Source organism: Kogia breviceps, chromosome 12, assembly GCF_026419965.1.
Source record: "Kogia breviceps isolate mKogBre1 chromosome 12, mKogBre1 haplotype 1, whole genome shotgun sequence".
Lineage (NCBI taxonomy): Eukaryota > Metazoa > Chordata > Mammalia > Artiodactyla > Physeteridae > Kogia > Kogia breviceps.
The window spans coordinates 41,224,565-41,243,686 of NC_081321.1; the positions used below are offsets into that span (position 1 = coordinate 41,224,565).

The 19,122-nt window shown below is 44.7% G+C and overlaps 1 protein-coding gene and 1 pseudogene across 13 annotated transcripts in view; both read left to right on the forward strand.

Moving 5' to 3' along the window:
• The window catches only part of ANKRD33 (ankyrin repeat domain 33), a 44,133-nt gene extending 25,932 nt beyond the window's left edge, over nucleotides 1-18,201 (forward strand). For 5 of the 13 annotated variants that reach the window (XM_067009324.1, XM_067009322.1, XM_067009319.1 and 2 more), the window contains 4 exons: nucleotides 14,794-15,045; nucleotides 15,294-15,423; nucleotides 15,608-15,748; nucleotides 16,883-18,201. In XM_067009324.1, coding sequence (XP_066865425.1) covers nucleotides 14,839-15,045; nucleotides 15,294-15,423; nucleotides 15,608-15,748; nucleotides 16,883-17,604 — 1,200 coding nt within the window. In that variant the 5' untranslated portion in view covers nucleotides 14,794-14,838 and the 3' untranslated portion in view covers nucleotides 17,605-18,201. Of the gene's footprint in view, nucleotides 1-14,040; nucleotides 14,160-14,793; nucleotides 15,046-15,293; nucleotides 15,424-15,607; nucleotides 15,749-16,882 lie in introns of all 13 variants that reach the window. The other 8 variants (XM_067009317.1, XM_067009318.1, XM_067009327.1 and 5 more) reach the window with 6 other exon arrangements.
• Nucleotides 7,502-8,366, forward strand: LOC131767235 (uncharacterized protein C10orf143-like; annotated as a pseudogene).
• Nucleotides 18,202-19,122: the final 921 nt, after the last annotated feature.

Genomic DNA, 19,122 nt, shown 5'->3' on the forward strand with positions numbered 1-19,122 from the left:
CTTAAGCTGGGTTGGGCCATTTCCCTACTGACCTCTGGCCCCAGCTGTACCTGCCACCAGACCTGTAGGGTAGGAATAGGGGTGTTCATGCTGGAAAAAGATCCTGGAAGAAAGGAAGAGGAATGAGATGAGAGGACATTTGGCTCCTGACAGGTGACTGGTCTATGCTCCAAACTGGACCCAAGTGTTTTCTGAGCTCTTTATCTGCAGATTTGCCACTGTGCTCTCCCCCAAACTCCCCCTTTTTTTCTGATTGAATTCCACATGTCAAGACTCCTGCAAACCCCAGCCCAAAGGATTAGATGGCTGGAGATATGGCAAGACAGTCAGAGAGCAAGATAGAGAGAGAATCAAGCTGGTGCTCCAAACAATGCATATTATCAGGGCTTAAGAGAGAGAGTTAGAGGGGTAAAAAGATGGAAAGATCCAGACAGTAAGATGAGAGAGATCAAAAACTGAAAAGATGGAGAAAAGGTGAAGCCAGACAGAAGGAAGACAGACAGAAGGCAGTGAAGAGAACTAGGCTGAAGCGAAACTGGAGTGACAAGAAAAGAGCATTCTGGTAAACTCCTGTCAGACCCCAGCAGCTCAGAGATCAAAAGGAGGATAATCTGCACAATTCCTTCACTGTTAATCCTTAAGGCCGCCACACGGAGACTCCAGAAGGAAATGTACCTGACAGAAAGTTACCTGTATCACCCAGGATGTTATCCATTATTTGACACATTAACCAGCAACCTCCACTCCCCCACTGCCACAATCATCTCTATCAGCAAAGACATACACAGGAAGGGTCAAGACCCAGGCTGAAGAACTGAGCAGGGGTTGGGGAGGGACACAGAGGTCTCCCGAGGCCTGGACGGGGCACCTCCAAATGGGCATCACTGCAGATGGAATGTAAAAGAAAACTCATGAAACTTCTGGGTACCCAGACAAGTTGACTAATGATAACCTACAAAAATAATTCTCCTGTTCTTTGTGGTTTGCACCACAAATCGAACTCCACCACTCTCCCCCTGTGCACTAGTCCTGCCAAGACCCTGCACCTGCACCTGACCCCAGAACTCTCTGCTATAGCCTCTACTCTGTGGGGATGCTCTCCCAATCCCTGCACAGGGCTGCCACCTGCTGGCTGAGCGTGGCCTTGTAGAAACAGGACCCTTGTAGAGGCTGGGGGGTGGTGTGTACTGAACTGGCAGGATCTTCTCGAGGCTTGGGGGAAGAGAATTTGAAAAGCAAAATGTGAAATCCCCTTTACCTAGCTAGATGTTCCTGGGGCCTCTCAGCACAAGTTAAAGGCTCCTATCCTTCTAGTACAGTCAGTCCCTCCTGAATGGTGCTGAGGGGTTCTTCAGGCCAGAGGAGAGCCTCAGGAAATTCACATTTCCTGAGTGGTGGACACTGTGCTAGATGCAGGAGACAGAGGGACCAAGGTGAGGGAAATAGCCAAGTATGAGATGAATGATAACTAGTGTGAAAAGCACCAGAGCCAAAATATATGCCTGACACAAAGTAGGTTTCATTTAATAGTTATTGAGTGAATGAATGAATTTCTGAGATAGCACTGAGCAATGATGAACTCTGTACAGCAGAGGTTGTGGAGGAAGAGGAGAAAATAGTCAGGGAAATCTTTCTGATGCTTTTCTTTCCCCATTTTGTTATCAAGTAGTAATTATCCTGGTGGAAGATTCAAACATTAAAAAGCAAAATATGAAGGTCCCCTTTCATCTCATTCCTATCCCCCTCCTTAAGTGAATCACTGCCAACATTTAAAAAAAATATTTATTTATTTATTTGGTTGCACCGGGTCTTAGTTGTGTCAGGTGGGCTCCTTAGTTGTGCCTCGCAGGCTCCTTAGTTGTCGCTCCAGGGCTCCTTAGTTGCAGCATGCATGTGGGATCTAGTTCCTTGACCAGGGATCAAACCAGGGCCCCCTGCATTGGGAGCACAGTGTCATAACCACTGTGTCACCAGGGAAGTCCCCACTGCCAACATTTTAATGAGCTTCATTCTTTACAGTAGTCAACTTTGGCTGCACACTAGAATCATACGAGGAGATTTTTTAAAATCCCCTTGCTCAAGTTGTGCCCCAGACCAATTACCTCAGAATCTCTGGGGTGCGTTCCAGGCATCACTATTCTTTTAAAAAAATTTATTTATTTATTTTGGCTGTGCCGGGTCTTAGTTGCAGCACTTGGATCTTTAGTTGTGGCATGCGAACTCTTAGTTGCGGCATGCATGTGGGACCTAGTTCCCGACCAGGGATCGAACCCAGGCCCCCTGTATTGGGAGCGTGGAGTCTTACCCACTGGACCACCAGGGAAGTCCCCAGGCATCACTATTTTTAAAAGTCCCCAAGTGATTACACTTTGCAGCCAGTGTTGAGAACTACTGTTTCAGGCCTTTCTATGCATTTACATACATGTAAGCAGCCAACTGTGCACGGGTGCACACACACACACGTGATATATATATTACATTGTGTTTTTCTTCTCAATTAACAACATTTCTCAGAGATATTTTCAGGGCAATCCATATAGATCTATCCTTTTTTTTGGCCATGCTGCATGGTATGTGGGATCTTGTTTGTTTGTGGGTTTTTTTTTGTGGTATGCGGGCCTCACTGTTGTGGCCTCTCCCGTTGCGGAGCACAGGCTCCGGACGCGCAGGCTCAGCGGCCATGGCTCACGGGCCCAGCCGCTCTGCGGAATGTGGGATCTTCCCGGACCGGGACACGAACCCGTGTCCCCTGCATCGGCAGGCGGATTCTCAACCACTGCGCCACCAGGGAAGCCTGGTATGTGGGATCTTAGTTCCCTGACCAGGGATCGAACCTGTGCCCCCTGCAGTGGAAGTGTGGAGCCCTAACCACTGGACTGCCAGGGAATTCCCCTATCCTATTATTTTGTTTAATGAAGGCAAAATCTACACATGCATATTTTTCCAAGCCCTTCCTCTACTGATGAACATTTAAGTGGTTTCTAAATTTTTTTACTAATACAAATAATGCGGCAAAGTTATACACAGTATATCTTTGTTACATATGCAAGTACTGTTTTGGGAAAGATTTCTAAAATCAGAATTTCTGGGTTAATGTGTATGTACATTTGTTATTTTGATAGACACTGTCAAAATGCTTTCCAAAAATACTTCACTAATTTACATTCTTCCAACAGTGTAAGTATTTAATATTATTGGTGTTTAATTTTTGCTAAGCTGATGGTCCAGAGTAATATAGATATTTCATTATTGTTTTTAAAATATATATTTATTTATTTATTTATTTTTGGCTGCGTTGGGTCTTCGTTGCTGCCCGTGGGCTTTCTCTAGTTGTGGGGAGCAGGGGCTACTCTTCGTTGCGGTGCACGGGCTTCTCATTGGGGTGGCTTCTCTTGTTGCAGAGCACGGATTCTAGGTATGTGAGCTTCAGTAGTTGTGGCACGTGGGCTCAGTAGTTGTGGCTCACGGACTCTAGAGCGCAGGCTCAGTAGTTGTGGCGCACAGGTTTAGTTGCTCTGCGGCATGTGGGATCTTCCCAGACCAGGGCTCGAACCCGTGTCCCCTGCATTGGCAGGCGGATTCTTAAACACTGTGCCACCAGGAAGGCCCCATTATTGTTTTAGTTTGCCTTTTCCTGCTTACTTGTGAGATGAAGCATCTTTTCATATATTTATTTTGGCCATTTGTATTTCTTCTATGAATTAATTACCATGTCTTTTGCCCATTTTCCTATTAGGTTGATTTTTAGTTAGGATTAGAGGAAATTTTATTTCCAATAATATGACTGGCTGGACTCTGGACTAATCTTTCTGAGTAAAACAGTAAAAATGCAAGTTAAAATACAAATTATTTTAAAAGCATTGAAGAGCTGGCCAGATAGCAAGAATTTCTTAGGTTAAAATCTAAGGGAAGGCAGAAACTCAGGGAAACAGAGCTAAGAATATGCTTTAGCTTGCGGACAGCTGTTTAATTAGGCAAACCTGAGTTTCAATTTCCATAGCCTTTATATCTGACAGAATCAAGGTGAGGAATTTCATAGAAGATTTCTTGAAAAAGCTAGGAGTCCAAAGGGTATATTCTGAATATAAGATTGAACCTCAAATAAATCCACCCCACTGTCACCTCCAGGGGACTTTAATGAAAGCCTCCTCAGTGCTAAACTGATGGAAAGGTTCTTATCCCCTCTATCCACTTGAGCTGATCAGCCCAAGTTTACATTATCCTGGGTGATCCAAAAACCTCCAAGTCAGGAATTCCATTGAAAGTGGTTCAAGACTGGTGGTACCTCTAAGTACCTGGCAGAAGCAAGCTCACATTCTCTGAAAGAAGACACCTTCATCCTCAGCTTCAAGGAATTTCCAACAAAATATTCCAGGGAAAATAAATAGCTCACAGTTTAAAACAAAAAAACACTAAACACAAAAGGAAAAAAGACTATCAGCAAGATCCAACCCACCCATATAATCCAGGACAATCTCCCAATCTATAGATCCTTAATTTAATCTTATCTGTAAAGTCCTTTTGCCATGTAAGGTAACATATTCACAGGTTCTGAGGATTAGGATGTGGACATCTTTGGGGAGGCTATTGTTCAGCCTATGATAACAATGTTACTTCATTCCACAAAGTTTGAAATCATAGAATTATAAAATAATTAAATGGACAAATTTAACAGCAGACAAGAAACAACTGAAGAGAGAATTAGTAGACTGGATGCGGTTCAAAAGAAATTACCCAGAATGCCTCACACAGAGAAAAAAGAGATGAAAAGTTTATGGAGATGTTAAGAGACATGGATAATAGAGTGATAAAGTTAACATATGTTTAAACGGAGTTCCAGAAACAGAGGAAACAAAGAATGAGACAGAGGCAGTATGTGAAGAGAATTTTCCAGAATTGATGAAAGACAACAATTTATAGATCCAAAAGAAGTATAAATAAAAATCCAAAGAAAGGTAAACAACAAGAAATCCATACCTACACATAAGAAAAAACTTTAGAACACCAAAGACAAAGAGAAGATTTTAAAGACAGCAAGAGAAAAAAGACAAACTTTAAAGGAAACAAAGAACTCTCAATAGTGCAATGAAAGCCAGAAATCAGTGAGATAGTTTCAATGTATTATCGCACCTAACAACTGCAACATACACATTCTTTTCAAGTATACATGAAATATTTGGCAAAATTTAACCATATACTAGACCATAAAGCAAGTCTCAATTAATATAAATATTTAAAATTATGTTCTATCACCATAGTGCTCGAAATCAGTAGCAAAAACATAATCACCATATGTTTGGAAGTTAATAAACATACTTAAAAATAATTCATTGGTCAAAGAGGATATAAAAATGGAACAACTTATACAGTAATTACTGGGAAGTTTAAAGTCTTAAATGTGGATATTCAAAGAGAAGAAAGGATGAGAATTAATTATCTATATTTATATCTCAAAAAATTAGAAAAATAACAGCAAACTAAATCAAAGAAAGTAGAAGTAAATGTATTTTAAAAGATAAGAGGAAACCAATGCATTAGAAAACAAACAAACAACAAGAAGATCAAAAAGTTCTTTGAAAAGACTAATAAAATTGTCAAATTTTGGTAAGATTGCTCAGGAAAAATAAAAGAAGGAGGCATAAATGACTGACATAAGAACAAAAATTGGGACTTAACTATACATGTCACATTCATAAAAAGACTGTAAGAAGAAGATATTATGAACAACTTTATGCCAATATATTAAAATTTTTGGATGAAATGGACAAATTCCTAGAAAAAGATAACTTTCAAAATTGACTTTAAAAGAGATTTAAAAAATGAATAGTCCTATTACCATTAAAAATATTAAGTTAGTGGTCAAAAATATTCCCAACAAGAAAACTACAGCCTGGTTGATTTCACTGGGAAGAGTAACAAATATTAAGGAACAAATAATCATGATCCCCTCACAGACTCTTCCAGAAAAAAGAGAATACTTCTCAACTTACTATATGAGCCTATTTTATGAATTATTATTTTATGATATCAAAACCTGACAAGGGTGATAAAAAGTGAGAATTAGAGGCCAATTTCATCCATGAATATAGGTGCAAAAATCCAAAAGCATTTATAGATGAATTATTAAAATCAATAAGAAAGTTTACAAAGCTTGTTGCATATAAAATTAATATGCAAAATATATTCTATTAGAATAAAATATAAAATAGAACATAAAAATAATATATAGAAATACAGAATGTAGGAATAAGCAGTTAGAAAATATTAATAAAATTAATAAAAGGATACTATTTACCTACCATCACAATATATGTAGGAAAAAAAATCTATCAAAACATGTACAATATAAAATGTTCTATTAGTCAACCACATATCGGTACTTTAACACACACAAAAAGTTGATTTCTCACTCTCATTCACTCAAAACCTGCCATGTGTCTGGGTGATTATCCAGGTAGCAATTTGGTAATTCAGGTTGCTTTGATCCTGTGGCTCCATCATCTTGCCATGAGGCATCCTCTGCCATCACTGAGGCAGGAAAAAAAGCTGCTGTAGAGTCTTACATTAGCAAGTGAATGCACCAGCTCAAAAGGGACATTGTCAATTCCACTCACAACCTATTAGACAAATTAACCACACAACTTCGCTTAGCTGCAAGAGAGCTGGGGAAGTATAATCCTCCATATGTCTGGAAGAGATAGAAGAATTGAATATGGGTGGGCACAATAAGTCTCTAGCACAGACCTTTAGGGAGAAAACTATAACATATTGAAGACATTAAAGAAATCTAAATAAACAGAAGATAGACCATGTTTAAGGATTAGAAGATTCAATATTATAGAGGTATCAGTTTTCTTTAAATTGATCTACAGATTAAATAGAAGAGTCTCTTATATGGTCGCAGACAGGTGTTCATTGCAAAGCTGGAGTCACCTGAAGGCTCAACTAGGCTGGATGCCTACGGTGGCTCGCTCCCATAATGCTGTTGATGCCGGCTGGAGGCTGGAAACTCAGCTGGGGCTGTGTCAACTAGAGCACCTACAAGCTGGACTTCTCATAGCATGGTGGCTGCATCCTGAGAGGGAATAACCTGAGAGAGTGTCTGGAGAGTGAAACTTCCAAGGGGGAAGCTGAAAGGTTTCTTCTGATCCAGCTTCAGATGTCACACAGCATCACTTCTGCCATGAGCCCCTAAGACCAAACAGGTTCAGGGGAAAGGTAAATAGAATACCTCCCAGTAGGAGAAGTGTCAAAGGATTTGTGGCCGTCTTCAATCTGTCACATTTGACAAACATTCAAAATTCCAATAGTTCAAAGGACCAAGAGTAGTCAAGACATTGTTAAAGGAGAAAAAGAAAGTGGGAATACTTGCTTTGGCAGATACCATGATTTATTTTAAAGCTTCAGTAATTAGGACAGTGTGATTTGGACCCAGGTATAGACAAATAAACCAGGTACCTTCTCTGTAGTTCCTTCATCTTTAACATATGGCTTCTGCCTCATGGTCCAAGATGATTGCTTTAGCGCCAGCTATAACTTCTGCAGCCAGAAGGCAAGATGGTGAAGACAAGAAGAACACACTCCCATCGCATTAAAGATACTTCTAGAAACTGAGCATACCATCTCCACTTACAAAGAGTCAGTTTAGGCCAGAGCTTAATCACATAGTCATACTCAATGCAAGGATGGCTAGAAAATGTACTCTCTAGTTGGGTAGCCTGTGTCCAGCGAGAGAATTCTATTACATACAGTCCATAAACACATGAAGAGATGTGCAACAATATTAGTTATTAGGGAAATGCAAATCAAGACCATAATGAGATACCACTTTACATCCTTCTAACCGGCAAAAATTAAAAGTCTGACAATACAAGAGTGGAAGAAGATACAGACTCACAGGATCTCTTTTACATTACTGGGTTCAGTTATAAATGGTACAAACAATTTGGAACACAAGTTTGCATTATCTCCTAAAATTGTATAATTAAGTGATTTTTGACTCAGCAATTCCTCTCCTAGAATACTCTTGCATACACAATCATGCAAGAGCGTTTGATGAGAGGCTGGGCGGACTCAGGCCTGGGGCAGCGTGGACACTCTGGCCCCGGTCCGGTGGTGACGGCAGAGGCCAGAGGAGCTGCAGATTCCGGGGAACTGGAAACTGGCCTGCAGGAGATTGGAGGCAGCGGCACAGGAGCAGGGCTGCCCCCAGGTGAAGGCGAGCACCCTGGGATCCTGGAGCCGGGAGGAGCACGAAGGACAGACGGTGGCCAGGGGAGACCAAGTGTGGGGATTCCTCGGCTCAGCCTCGCTCCAGATGCACTGCAGGGGAATCTGGACATTTTAACCATACAGAGAATTGTTAGAAGACGCAAGTTGATAAAGGAAGATTCCAATTGTGGTTTGGAACCCTCCTGTGCCAGCAAATGTAAATCTCTCATGGATGGATGTGGGTGCCCACCTGTTCAAATAGCAGCCCGGTTTGTCCTCTCCGCCAGGTAATTCCATGGGCCTTTGCGCCAGAGCCAGGACGATCTCGTCACTTCAGAAGAGCCTCCAGATGTTATTACTCACTAGGCCTCCTTTCAAATGCATCTTGCTTGAGAAGATCAATTGCATTATTTAAAAGTTTAAGAAAATTCAGTATCAAACATCCTGTGAGGTTTGAGAAGCCTGTGGCTTATGGACCCATAACTAGATGTAGCCCTGCTTTGTACTTTTCCATTGTTTTATGGATGTATCCAGGGCTATGTACACTTTTTAAACTAAAAGTCTTATTTTTATATTTAAAATGCACTATAATCTTCAACTGAATTTTACTAAATGCTAGTACCCAGTCTGTTCTGTGTGAGTCCCTAACTGAAGTTCTCAGGCACAGGACCACTTTTATATTAAAATGGAAATTTCTCATTAAAAAAAGAAGAGTGTTTGGGACTTCCCTGGCGGTCCAGTGGTTAAGACTCCATGCTTCCACTACAGGGAGGCACGGGTTCGATCCCTAGTCAGGTAACTAAGATCTTGCATACCTCCCTGCTGGATCAAAAAAAAAAAAAAAAAAAATGGAGAGTGTTCATAGCTGCACAATTTATAGTAGCAGAAACTTGGAAACACCCCAAATATCCATCACTAAAGTAGCATGATAACTGTGGTGTATTCACACAGTGGAGCGAATATACACATAGCAACAAAGATGACCGGACTGTAGCACCACACGACAATATGAATGAATCTTAGCAATATGTTATTCAGTGATAAAGGTAGACAGCAAAAGGCTACATACAGCATTTACATCCTTTAAGCTAAAATACTACAATTATATGTGTAATATATATAATATATATACTTTGAAGGGATACCTAAAGATACAATAAAACAATATATAAAGGAACAAAACAAAGGGCATGAAATTCAGGATTATAGCTGCCTTGGGTGGGGAGAGGCAGGGGATACACTGGGAAAATCACGTAGTGTATTGTCAAGTTCAAGCTTTCGTTTGGAGGTGGTATTATGGGTGTTTATTGCCTTGTTAAAAATAATTAACTAATTAATAAGCTAAATAAAAGCAGACTATACAGGCACCAATAATGAGAACTGGGGATTGTGATTAATCTGATTCAGCATATATGAGGTCTAAGAAAGAGAAAGAGAAAAAATTAAATCTACATAAACAATAAGCAAAACAAAAACAAAAACATGAGACTTTAATTATGATAGTAAGAAAAACTATAAAGAATCTAGGAATCAACCTAACAATGAATGTATAAGACCATGCTGGAGAAAATTTAACACTATTGAAGAACATAAAGGAAAACCTGGAAAATGGACATATACCATGTTTGTGGAGGAGAAAATTTAACATTGTGAGGTAGTCAACTTTCTCCAAATTAACCTATAAATTCAATGCAATTCCTATCAAAATGCTAGCAAATTTTTTTCTAAAGAATTCAACAAACTTATTTGCAGTTTTTTCTTTTTTTGGCCATGTTGGGTCTTCGTTGCTGCGCGCGGGCTTTCTCTAGTTGCGGCGAGCAGGGGCTATTCTTTGTGGTGGTGCACAGGCTTCTCATTGTGGTGGCTTCTCTTGTTGTGGAGCACCAGCTCTAGGAGTGCAGGCTTCAGCAGTTGTGGCACACGGGCTCAGTAGTTGTGGCTCGCGGGCTCAGTAGTTGTGGCACATGGGCTTAGTTGCTCCACAGCATGTGGGATCTTCCCAGACCAGGGCTTGAACCCATGTCCCCTGCATAGGCAGGCAGATTCCTGACCACTGCGCCACCAGGGAAGTCCTGCAATTTTATATGAAAGAACAAAAATCAATTTTGAAAAAGAAAATGAAATATGGAGAACTCACCCTATCAGGTAGTCAGACACACTACAAAGCTGGAGTAATAAAATCAGTGTTGCATGAGCACTGGAACAGTCTAGTAAAATGATATAAGAACTCAAACACAACATAAAACATTAAAGAAAACTTGAAGTTTATATATGATAAAGATGATGCTACAAATCAGGGGAAAGAGAATTGTTTAATAGATGGGGTTATTTCACTAGTTGGAGAAAAGGCTGGATCTTGTATTAGTCTGTTTGAGCTGCCATAACAAAATACCAAAGACTGGGAAGCTTAAACCATAGAAATCTATTTTCTCACTGTTCTGGAGGCTGGAAGTCCAAGATCAAGATGCCAGCAGGGTTGGTTTCTGGTGAGAGCTCTCTCCTTGGCTTGTAGATGGCCTCTTCTCACTGTATCCTCACATGGTCTTTCCACTGTGCTCACACAGGGGAGAGGGAAGGGAGGAGAGAAAAAGAGAAAGAGAGCGTGCTCTGGTGTCTCTCCCTTTTCTAAAAGGACAGCAGTCCTATGGGATTAGGGCCCCCTATGAACTCATTTAGTCTTAAGTACCTCCATAATATCCCTGTCTCCAAATACAGCCACATTGGGGGTTAAGCCTTCCACATATGAATTTTAGGGGGACACAATTCAGTTCATAACAGCTCTCTTCCTCACACCACATATAAAAATAAATTCCAGATGGATTAAAAATTAAATATTAAAAATAAAACTGCAAGATTAATAAGAGAGATGAAGATCCTTATGATCTTGGAGTGGGAAATTCTTCTTAAGCAAGACCACAAAGCACAAAGTATAAGGAGATTTTTTTATGAATTTAACCACATCAAAATTCAGGATTTCTTTCGATGAAGTTCACCACAGATAAAGCTAACAGAAAGGTTTATATTACAGTTGCCACATTTAAAACCCATCTGACAATGGGTTTATTATCTAGAATATTAAAAGGAATTCCTGAAAACTCAATAAGAAAAAGACAGGAAATTCTAATAGAACATTGGACCCAGGCTATGAACAGGTGATTCACAGGAGGGGAAACAAGAATGACTATCAGGTATGTGGAGAGATGCTCACCTTGTTGATAACCAGAAAAATCCAATGTAAAATAGCAGTATCCCTTTATAGTTCTGTACCATCAGATTGACAAATATTAGAAGGCCGAATAAGTACAAGTGTTTGTAATGATTTGGGAGACTTTTATGCACTGTCGGTGGGTGCACTGCAAAATAGGGAGCGATCTGACAGTACCTGGTCAATAAGTATATATGTTCCCTATGACCTAGCAGTCTCAGAGATGCTCTTTTTCAGGTCTACAACTAGATATGTACAAGGATGCTCACTGCAGCATTACTCGCAGTGGCATGAAGTTGGAGGCAACATAGGTGTCCATCACTGGAAGAGTAGATAAGTAAAATGTGATGGATGCAGACTATGGAATTCTATTCAGCAGGAATAAGAGGGAAGAAAGAAAGAGGTTAAAAGGTACACCTCACATATTTTATCAAGAGAGCAAAGATTTCTTTCAGGAGCCTCACCCATCAGACTGCTGCTTGCATTTCACTGGCCAAAATTGTGTTACCTGGTCACACCAAACTATAGTAAAAGGTGACTAGAGAGAAGGGAGGTTATGGATAGGGATTCTATCATCTAATCAGTTATTTCTGACACATAATCTGGTAGATTTCTTCTAACTGCTGCATAGAGTCCATAGGGTGCATTCACCACATTTTACTGTGATGGCTAGAGGTACAGCAGTCATCTTGTGACCATGAGGAAAAGTCAAGAGACTCCTAGAGAAGACCCTGACAACATAAACTTACTAAATCAACACCAACAGCTTCTTATGCCTGAACTTTTTATCCCGCATGAAGAATAAATCTCTATTTGTTTAAGCCACACGTGTCAGTTAGGGTTCAATTGCAGACAACAGAAATAAATCTGGCTAGTTTAAATGGAGAAGCAGGCTCTAGGTTCTGGAACAACTCCCAGCTTTGAGAGGCATGTGACCTCTGCCTATGATGGGGAAAACAACAGTCACTACTACAGGAAGCTGATGAATCAGGAAGCTGCTCACCAGGACCCTCCTGCATCTGTCATGACCTGTGACAGCAAAACGGATGTCCCATGCTACTTAGTTCTATTCCAAATTTATGCCTCACACAAGAGTAGAACCTAAATCACAGGTTCCTAGCTCACAAGAATCTGGGTGGTGTCATTTTAGCTTTCCAGCTTCTATAGTTTTGGATGGATGTTGAACTGCCAGAATGTGGCAGCCACCACACCACCGAGGTCTCAGCTTTTGGTTACTTACAACCAAAGGCACTCATGACTGGCACACTGCACAGAATGCAACAAGGCCAGATCCCCAAAACATAACGCTGAGTAAAAAGAACAAACACGATGAGCACTGTAGCACAATCTAAGGTGTTACTTAAAACATACGCAAGTCAACACTACCTTTTTCGGGATTCCCTGGTGGCGCAGTGGTTGAGAGTCCGCCTGCCGAGGCAGGGGACACGGGTTCGTGCCCCGGTCCGGGAAGATCCCACATGCCGCGGAGCGGCTGGGCCCGTGAGCCATGGCCACTGAGCCTGCGCGTCCGGAGCCTGTGCTCTGCAACGGGAGAGGCCACAATAGTGAGGGGCCCGCGTACCAAACAAAAAAAACCACTACCTTTTTCAATGAAATGTACATTTTCAAGGATATATGTGTCAATTGGTAAAGGAAAGGAGGAGAATGGGCTGTGGGGATCAGGGATGAAGGAGATAAACCAAATAAAGTAAAATAAAGCAAGAGAGAGGGCTTCCCTGGTGGCGCAGTGGTTGCGAGTTCATCTGCCAATGCAGGGGACACGGGCTCGTGCCCTGGTCCGGGAAGATCCCACATGCCGCGGAGCAACTAAGCCCGTGAGCCATGGCCGCTGAGCCTGCGCGTCCGGAGCCTGTGCTCCTCAACCGGAGAGGCCACAACAGTGAGAGGCCCACGTATCGCAAAAAAAAAAAAAAAAAAAAAAAACCACAACAAAACAAGAGAGAGATCTTGTACAGTCTGATAGTGGGAGTGATATAAGCAGAGCAATATGATTGGCTCCATTTTCTACACCTGAGGTCCAAAACCAATTCATTAAATTTGATATTTAATAGTAATTTAACTTAAAGAATAATTTATTAATTTAATAAATAATTGTAAATAAATGGTTTACTTTAAATGATTTATTTAAGTATTAACACAATTTAAATATTTCATATTTAATTTACCACACCAGATTAATCCATTAAACTTAATATATCATGATTTTTGTACCCCTAATTAAGCAATTCTTTAAACTTTAATTTTCCCAGAACCTCAAAAAATAGATTCAGGGCTTCCCTGGTGGCGCAATGGTTGAGAATCCGCCTGCCGATGCAGGGGACACGGGTTCGAGCCCTGGTCTGGGAAGATCCCACATGCCGCGGAGCGGCTGGGCCTGTGAGCCATGGGCGCTGAGCCTACACGTCCGGAGCCTGTGCTCCGCAACGGGAGAGGCCACAACAGTGAGAGGCCAGCGTACCACACACACACACACACACACACACACACACAGAGAGAGAGAAAAGATTCAGGTGACCCCTGGCATCCCACCTCTGTCCCAGCCCCTATTTAGTGAGATGTCTTCACCTGCACTCTACCCTCCCCCGCTCCCCCGCCTCACCAAGCCCTGCTCCACCAAGGAGGAAGGGACTTCGGCTTTCGAGGCCGAGTTCGGAAACCCGGCAACGCTTCCATCGTCGGAGGGTCTGGTTCTGCGGCAGCTAGTCTCCCCCGAAGGCCGAAGGTGAGCGCGTCGGCAGAGAGGCGGGTCTTACTCTCAGAGCCGCCTCCGTGGTGGAGGAGCCGCCCTGACTCGGGCCCCGCCCACTCCTGCCAGGCTCTTGGGGCGGGTGTTGGTCGGCTTGGAGAGGAGGGCAGCGTCCCCGCCCACCCCCCCATCCCTAACAAACCCGGCTTGATCCGGCTCAGCCCCGAGGTGTCTGAGGCAGCTTTTTCTGTTAAGTCGCGCCATCTGTTACCTGCGTTACTTCCTGGGGCGGATAGTCCACCTCGAGACACTCCAGAGACCCGGTGTGTGTGCTCCCAGGAGTCTGGGGGGATGCTGTGGGCTCCAGGCTGGGCCCCAGCAATGACTGCCTCCTAGGGACCCTCCAAACCCCAGGTAAGGTCCCATGGGAAAGAGAAGACCGCCTCTCTCCTTGACTCTCACTAGGATCCTCACTTGCAGTGAATGACTTCGGCCCTCTTAGGGTTCTTGCCCTTGGGCCTCCCTGCCAGGGGCTTGTCCTCTCTCCAAGGTGGATGGGATGGGAGACTCCAGTGGGAAAAAACTCTCCCCAGGGCCAGTTGGGCGATTCGCAGCTGCTGGGACCCCTCCCGGAATCCAGGGAGACCGTTCCCTTCATTCATTGTTATAGATGCCAACTGCGTGAGGAGGGGAGACTCGCCTTCTTGCCCCCAGGATGGAAGAGGAGGAGCTGACACTGCAGAAGGGAGGGCTGGACGTCTCTGAGGCCCTGTCCTGCCCCGACAATGAGACCTTTACCCCAAGCTGCATGCTGGGCGCCCTGTACTGGGCCTGTTTCCGCAATGACACTGCCCAGCTCCAAGCCATGCTGGATGATGGGGTCTCCCCAGAGGAGGCCACCCAGGTGGACAGCAATGGGAGGGTGAGCTACACACCTGTGCTTCACAGGGCAACAGGGGGCGCTCTGTGTCCTCAGCACGCCACACTCATCCTTAGAGAGTCTCAGGATCAGCACCCACAGCCTGGGTCCTCAGGAGGAAGGGAGTGGGTGAGAGTGGGTCTTCACAGGGGCTAGAACATCTCTGGGACAGTTGTGGGTTTAGAAGGCACAGGGCCCCCCCCAAGGAGCTCCTGGAGGAAAGCACCGGGGCTGAGCTGTCCCTCCCCCAGACAGGCCTCATGGTCGCATGCTACCACGGCTTCCAAAGTGTTGTGGCCCTGCTCAGCCGCTGTCCTTTCCTGGATGTGAACCAGCAGGACAAAGAAGGAGACACAGCCCTCATGCTGGCTGCCCAAGCAGGTGAGAGGCTGCTAACACCACCCTTTACCAAACCCCATCACCACCCCCCAGACCCGGCCACAGTCTCACACTCTTTGCACCGACGTTCTCCCACCCCAGATGCTGCCTTGTTGGGTAGACGGTGGGTTTGGGGCTTTGTCATCCCTTTCTTGGGTAGCTAAGCTCTGCCCTTGGTGCCCTGCAGGCCATGTGCCTCTGCTGAGTCTCCTGATCAACTACTATGCTGCCCTTGACCTGGAGCGCCGGGACCAGCGGGGGCTAACTGCGCTGATGAAGGCTGCCATGCGGGACCGCTCCGAATGCGTGGCTGCCCTCCTCATGGCAGGTGCATGGGGCCTGAACCAGGATGTGTGGTCTCCAGTCCCTCCCCCACGCCTCCCCACCAGACACTAAATCAGCTGTCATAGTTGCAATGAGGAGAGAGGTGGAGATGGAAGATCAATCCAGGCTGACTTCCTGAAGGAGGGGAGTGTGCTGGGGCTTCTCACAAGCAACAAAGTCCAGCTATTGATAGCTCTATTTGCATTGCGAATGGCGGTCCCAGAAAAGAAAGCTTGGGAGGATAACCTAGACCAGCTGGAGAACCTAATACAAAGAAGGCTGGTACCTGGAACCAGATTCCTAAGTCCTCATCCCGGCTCTGCCACCAGCTGAGTGACCGTGGGCAAACAGCTTCCCTCTCTGGGCCTCACCAGTGTAAGATGAGAGTGATGGCTTTCTCTGGGCTGATTTCCAGCTCTGACGAGCCAGGGTTCCAGGAATGCAGTGACAGGTAGTTGAGACGTGTGGCCGTGTCGAGTCGTTCTGGGGTGAAGTCCATGCTATCTGTGGAGTCTCGGGCCCTCGTTACTCCCTGAGGTGGGACTGCCCTCTGTTGTTCACTCTGGGGGACCCGAGCCTCCAGCTTTTCCCTTTCCCATCCCGTCAGCCTGGGTTTGGGGTGAGAAGGGAGGAAGCTCTACACCCCCTCCTTTGTCTCAGAGTGACTGCCACTCCCCTCCCTCGCTCCCAGGATTAGGGGTGTGTGGTGGTGAAGAGAAGAACCAGGAGTGGGAACCATCAGGATCCCCGCTTCCCCTGCTCCAGAGGGTACAGCTCTCCCCCCACCCATCCTGGGCAAACGTCACACCACCCCTCTGGTCAGTGCCTTGGCTCAGGAGGTCTCTATTCTTCGCCAGGTTTGGAGATAGTCCCCCCCATCCCGCCCCAGTAGGTCTCTGTGAAGTCTTTTCCCCTCGTTGGACTCCGATTTCTCTATCAGTCCTAAACCAGAAGTTGGGGTCTGGGACTGCTACTGTCTCTGGGCTGTAGCCACAGAGGGGCCCCAGCTTCCAGTTGCAACAGGATGGGACTCTGTGGCTTTGCATTTAACCCCAATCAGTCCTGCTGCTAAAGAATCTGCCCTTCTGCAAGTCACCAATCCCTGTCCTACCCCATGTCACCCTGTGCCCGCCCCCAGGTGCCGACCTGACTGCAGTGGATCCTGTCCGGGGCAAGACAGCCCTGGAGTGGGCATTTCTGACCGACAGCTTCGACACGGTGCAAAGGATCCAGCAGTTGCTGCGGCGGCCCCAAGTGGAGCAGCTCAGCCATCATTACCAGCCTGAGTGGCCAGCCTTGCCTGGGCTTGTGGCCCAGGCCCAGGCTCAGGCTGCCCCGTCTTTCCTAGAACGACTTCAGGCCACCTTGAGCCTCCCCTTTGCGCAGTCTCCTCAGGAGGGTGGTGTCCTGGACCACCTTGTGACCGTCACGACCAGCCTGGCGAGTCCTTTCCTTACCACTGCCTGCCGCACCCTGTGCCCTGACCACCCACCTGCACTGGGCACGCGAAGCAAGTCTGTGCCAGAGCTGCTAGGCACTGCCCCACCCCCTCCCCTAGCACCCCAACTCCCCCAGGAAGTCCCTGGCCCCCGGGTCTTCATCCCCTACCAGAGCCCTCAGGGTGTATTGAGCATGTGCCATCAGTGGCTCCAGCCCAGAGATAGTACCGGCCCCAGGCCCCGAGCCCCTAAGATCCTCCTCTCCAAGGCACCCTCATCTGGCATTCAGTGGAAGCCAGAGCCCAGGTCTGCAGGGAATCGAAGGCTGTCCCTTCCTGTCTGGAGATACCAGGAGCTCAGGATGGAGAGGAGGAGGCAGGAGGAGGCCAGGTTGGCACAGAGCCAGGGGACGACGGGATAGGCCGGGCTGGGAACAGGTAATCAGGCCCCTCCCTGAGGCTCCTTTGCCCTCTAGAGCCCCTTCTGCCTTCCCATCCACCTCTGTCTAACTGACTGTGCTCTCAGCCTGTATACAAGGTTATTCATACAGCATCGTTTGCAACAATAAAAGAATGGAAACAACCTAGGTGTCCATCATAAGGGGACTGGCTAAATTGATTCTGAGTGTAAATACTGCACACCCGTATGATGTATTCTATATAGTGGCAAAACAAGAGTAAGGAAGCTCTTTATGTTCTGATGTGAAGCTATCTTCAAGATGTATTAAGTGAAAAAAAAAACAAAAAACAAAAAACCAAGGGGTGGAACAGTGTCTATGGCATGCTACTATTTGTCAAAGTAAAATCTGAACCAAGATAAACTTGACTAATACAGATATGTAGTGAGTACCAAGATTTATTTAACTACTTAATGAGCAAACCAGCAGGATGGATGAAAGGAAGAAATGAAAAACTATCATTGCCATTCAGGGGAAAAAAGAATGCTTGAATAAGATTGCAAAGTTAGATACAAAAAAATCAATTCCTACCTGGCAATAATACCATAACTGTTTTTTTTTCCTACCAGACAAAAATAATTTGCTATTTATCAGTGTACAAGTTAACCTCTTAACTTTTTAGTCTGCGCACTAATCAATAGTAAATCGTATAGCAAACTTAGTTACTTCCCCTGAATGACCCATAGGTGGGGTTATTAGCCAATGATCTAAAATATCTTTGAAAGGGCACTTAGTGATTTTTTTGGTGTGTCTTATTTACAAGTTTTGGGTATTTTTCCTTAACGTATTTGTTGCATAAATATATTTGCTTGTTTATTTGTGATAATGAAAGCAACCACTTGTAAGGTGCTTACTGTATTCATTAATACATTTAACACTCCCAATAATCCTATGAGGATTTTATCTTCGAGGACACAGGGTACAGAGAGGGTAAGGAATTGCCCAGGGTCACACAGCTAGAAACTGGCAGAGATCAAGATTGAGAGCCAGCCATTCCAGTTGTAGGGGCCAGACTCTTAACACCAAATCATGCAGCCTCACAGCACCTTTCTGGAAAGAGACATGACAGTGTTTTAGGGAAGACTAAGCAGCTGATCAAGGGTGGAAGGGAGACTTTTCACTAAGTATCTTTTTGAAACTTTAGGCCTTTTTAAAAAATAAGCAGGTTTTTCAAACAGTCGTAGATTTACAGAAAAGTTGTGAAGATCATGGAGACAGTTTGCCTGTACCCCATACCCAGCTTCCTCTTTTATTAATATGAGTGTAGTACATTTGTTACAATTAATGAACGAATGTTAATATATTATTATTTTTGTTTGTTTGTTTGTTTGGGGTTTTTTTTGGCATTACGCGGGCCTCTTACAGCTGTGGCCTCTCCCGTTGCGGAGCACAGGCTCCGGACGCGCAGGCTCAGCGGCCATGGCTCACGGGCCCAGCCACTCTGCGGAATGTGGGATCTTCCCGGACCGGGGCACGAACCCG